Here is a 4,800-nt window from a genome sequence, read left to right as displayed (position 1 = left end):
TATAAGTGTAATCAGTAAGGCTGGGTTCACACGACCATGTTACGTCCGTAATGGACGGAACGTATTTCGACCGGAAGTCCCGGACCGAACACACTGCAGGGAGCCGGGCTCCTAGCATCAAGTTATGTACGATGCTAGGAGTCCCTGCCTCTCCGTGGAACTACTGTCCCATACTGAAAACATGATTACAGTACGGGACAGTTGTCCTGCAGCGAGGCAGGGACTCCTAGCATCGTACATAACTATGATGCTAGGAGCCCGGCTCCCTGCACTGTGTTCGTTCCGGGACTTACGGACGTAACATGCTCGTGTGAACCCAGCCTAATGCATCTCTGACCACCAGGACGGATTTGTATCCACTGGAAGAAAACAGTGTTACTATTCAATGACTGCAAGCACAGATCTTGAAAACTGGGAGGAATTCATACAGAAAAGTATACCGTATAATTGCATTACTTTTCTTCACACAATAAGGGCGGATTCAGACGAACGTGATTTTCGTCCGTGCAGCCTGCGTGGTATTCACGCGGGTTGCACGGACCTAAACAAGTCTATGGGGCAGTGCAGACAGTCCGTGAGTTTTGTGCAGCGTGAGTCCGCTGCGTAAAACTCATGCTGTTCTATATTTAGGCGTTTTTCGCGCATCACGCACCCATTGAAGTCAATGGGCGCGTGAAAATCACGCATGCCCCACGGAAGCACTTCCGTGGGACAAGCGTTGTTCGCGCAACAGCAGTAAAAGAATGAATGTAAACAGCACCACGTGCTTTTCTGTTTACAAACATCCAAACGGAGTGTCATAATGATGGCGGCTGCACGAAAAGCACGCAGCCGCGCATCCATATGAACAGGATACACGGAGCTGGCACGCTGCTGCCACGCGCGCAAAACGCAGCGTTTTGTGCGCGCGCAAAACGCTCACGTTCGTCTGAATCCGACCTAAATAAGCTATATAGGCTGAAATCTAAATAACTAAGATTTTTTTGAACAGAGAACAAATGACTATATTATTGAAATATTACAAATTTGCAGCATTTGCAAAGATCTCAACATTTTATGTAGATTTTAACCGAGCAAAGTGGAACACATTATAACATTATGCAAAGGCGGATTTTCCCTTAAAGGGTTTTTACCACGATAGAGAGGGAATGGAACTATGCTGCAATTACCTGCACAGCAGGAGGCCAGAAGAGCTGCTGCGAAAGGAAAATCTGTGAGGGCGCCACAGAGGTAGTTTTCATTATGCCAACTAAAACGTTACGGCATATGCTTCGCTAACGAAAATACCCTTTAATACCAAGGTCCTTTCTATTTAAGCTAACCGGTTCAATAATAGGCATGCCCCTTCCTAGTCACCGCTTCTTTCTGCTGTACGGATTTAAAATAATTGAAAAATAAAAGTTACAATTTTCTTTGGGTGAAATATTTGTAGAATTATCACAGCTGGTGGTATTTGTGGTGGTTTAAAGGTGCTTTATTACATGCCAACAAAAAAGGGGACCAGTGTGGTGTTTTTTGATTGTAGGTACTGCAGCAATAATTTGTTTGTAAAACATACTGTTTTAATGAAATAAAATATTTAGCCTGTGGTTTTATTAATTTAATTGCTAATTATATACTCTCCGGGTAGGAACACTCACAAAGTATTCAGTGCTGATAGACTGCGTTAAGCTGCGCAGTGTATCAGTCCTGAACACCGCAGGGAATGTCGTCCGGAAAATGGCAGTACATTGTGGTGCGTTTGTCCGGGGGAATTTCCGCTGCAAAGCGGCCCCGGAAAAAAACTTTCATACTTACCCACTCCCTCTTCTCGGCGAGTAGTCCGGCCTCCTGGGATGACGTTGCAGGTCATGTGACGCTGCAGCCTGTGATTGGTTGCAGCGGTCACTCGGCCCGCAACGTCATCCAGGGAAACTGGCCTGGAGAAGAAGCAGGGAACTCCGGGTAAGTATTTTTTTTTTTTTAAATGTTCGTACTGAGATTTTTGAGGCGCATCGTTGTGATATCGCATTATCGCAACACACACTGCTTTGTTGCAGGTTTAAGCACCCCATTGAATTCAATGGGTAAACCCGCAACAGAAGTGTTGCGTATCTGCAGAATTAATTGACATGCTGCGGTTAAAGTAACCGCACCGCAGTTCAATTTATGTGCGGACATTTCGGCGGATATTTACCGCAGTGTGGGGACGAGATTTGTTGAAATCTCACCCACACTGCTGTCACTGTAATACTCTGCGGATTTTCCGCAATTAATCACTTGCGGAAAATCGGCAGTGTTTACGGTGTGTGTGTTCCTACCCTCAAAGTATATTCACAGGCGCAAGATTTGTTGCAGAAATGTTTGCAACTGAAAATCTGATAAGCTAAGGAAGTGTTTCCATGGAACCCGGTCATGGGTTCCCCAAAAGACAGCACCAGGTAGACCTATCATAGGGATGGACTAAGTTCATTCAGTTCAAAGATAATGCAGTCAACAAGTCTGGACTATAATATAGCGATGGGCAAGCATTATAGTAGGCAGAGGTAGGAATGGAATTAATAGTTTCTGAGGAGTGACAAAGTTTCAGGGGTGCCACCATGGTAACAAGGTTGGGTATAATTAGTATAGGGATTTTGCACATGGCTGTATTACGGCTCCTATGAAATCTTATTTTATATACATGAAAATCCCTTTAACAGTATTTGACCAGAGTCATCATTGTTTTCTCCTGTTTACACCTAATCAAATATTTGTAAGCATTATCTCATTGCTCTCTTTTACAGAGATTTTTCTCATGGTTTAAATACTTTCATGCTATAAACTGCTCATGTAGTTTTTGCCTACATGTCCATATGTTGTCCTGATGATTTTAAAGGCACACAATCAAATCCATCGGACGTTCTCTGTAAGGAAAAAAGAAAATAACACAATAAATACAAAGATCCACAAATATAATGGTTAGCACACTTGCATTTTAGTAAAATAATGCATTATTTACTAAAATAAGATTTTTGTTATCTGTACATGCATGTGTTTGGTGTATATATATATATATATATATATATATATATACATACACACGCACACACACACATATATACAGTTATGTCCAGAATTATTTGGACAGTGACACAATCTTGATGATTTGGGCTCCGAGTGCCACCACATTGGATTTGGAATGAAACAACTGAGATGCAATTGAAGTGTAGACTTTCAGGTTTAATTCAAGTGGTTAAACAAAAATATCCTGTGAAACGATTAGGAATTGCAACCATTTTCCTACACAGCCTCCTCATTTCAGGGGCTCAAAGGTAATTGGACAAATTAACATTACCATAAATAAAAATTTTTTTTTTTTAATACTTTGTAGAGAATCCTTTGCAGGCAATGACTGCCTGAAGCCTGGAACCCATGGACATCACCAAACGCTGGGTTTCCTCCTTTGTGATGCTTTGCCAGGCCTTCACTGCAGCGGTCTTTAGTTGTCGCTTGTTTGTGGGTCTTTCTGACTTAAGTTTTGTCTTAACCACTTCCGGACCGCCCATAAACTATAAACGTCCATGCGCTCCTCAATTAACTCTGCAGGTCCGTTCCAGAACCTCCTGCAGAGATAGCTTGTTTGCTGCTCCCCGGTGGCCTTTAGCTCTGTGATACAGCTGTCTCTAGACAGCTGCATCATGGAACTTTAACCAGAGACCACTCAAACTGTCACAACGATCGCATTGCTGGTAACAGCAGCGCTTATGCGCAGACTGCGAGGAGCTCCATGATACAGCTGTCTCTAGACAGCTGATATCACAGAGCTTTCACCTGGAGACCACTCAATGTGGTCTCCGGTCATGTGATCACTGTGACAGCGTGTCATAGCGATCACATTGCTCCTCCCAGCAGCGTTTGTGCGCCGACTGTAAGGCGCTCAGCTATGTGAATGCTGTGACAGCTTGTCACAGCGATCACATCCATGCATACGGTAAGGAGCTTGATGATACAGCTGTCTAGACAGCTGTATCACCGAGCTTCGGAGTGGTCTCTGGTCAGGTGATCGCTGTGACAAGCTGTTGAATCTTCTCCCTCTCTGGCAGACTGCCAGGGAGGAGAAGAATAATGTAATGGGAAAAAAAAACACACACACACACACTTTTTTCTTCAATAAATTTTTTCTCTATAAATAAATGTGTCTATCTGCAACACGGCGACTTTGGCCATGTACGACACAGGTCGACCAGCCAAAGATCGCTATGTCCCATAGCCTACATTGCATCTAATAAAAGACACTGTCAATCGCGGACACACTTGTAGCGGCGGTTCACAGTATTAGGGTATGTGCACACGATGAGAGGCTTTTACGGCTGAAATGACAGACTGTTTTCAGGAGAAAACAGCTGCCTCGTTTCAGCCGTAAAAGCTCCTCGTATTATGCGAGGCGTCTGTGACGCTCGTAAATCTTGAGCTGTGCTTCATTGAGTTCAATGAAGAACGGCTCAAATTACGTTGCAAAGAAGTGCCCTGCACTTCCTTGCCGAGGCAGTCAATTTACGCGTCGTCGTTTGACAGCTGGTCGTCTGCACATTACATCGGCAAACCCATTCAAATGAATGGGCAGATGTTTGCCGACGTATTGTAGCCCTATTTTCAGGCGTAAATCGAGGCATAATATGCCTCGTTTACGCCTGAAAATAGGTCGTGTGAACCCAGCCTTACAGTATACACTTGAATGGTAGAAGGCTGTAATACTGTGAACCGCCACTACAAGTGTGTCCGCGATTCACAGTGTGAGCAGTAAAAGAAATGAAGGGGAAGCAGCGCTCGTATAAGCAC

General features: G+C 44.0%; 1 protein-coding gene across 1 annotated transcript in view; it reads right to left on the bottom strand.

Annotated features, from left to right (window-relative positions):
* Positions 1–2,036: 2,036 nt before the first annotated feature.
* ELAPOR1 (endosome-lysosome associated apoptosis and autophagy regulator 1) overlaps positions 2,037–4,800 on the bottom strand; it is a 271,583-nt gene continuing 268,819 nt past the window's right edge. Inside the window, exon 20 of the mRNA XM_075853543.1 lies at positions 2,037–2,885. Within this exon, the coding sequence (XP_075709658.1) occupies positions 2,823–2,885 (63 nt within the window). The 3' untranslated portion in view covers positions 2,037–2,822. The remainder of the gene's footprint in view (positions 2,886–4,800) is intronic.

Source organism: Rhinoderma darwinii, chromosome 2 (assembly GCF_050947455.1).
Source record: "Rhinoderma darwinii isolate aRhiDar2 chromosome 2, aRhiDar2.hap1, whole genome shotgun sequence".
Taxonomy (NCBI): Eukaryota; Metazoa; Chordata; class Amphibia; order Anura; family Rhinodermatidae; genus Rhinoderma; species Rhinoderma darwinii.
Note: the sequence above shows the minus strand (reverse complement) of the source record. Positions and strands in the feature narration are given on the sequence as shown.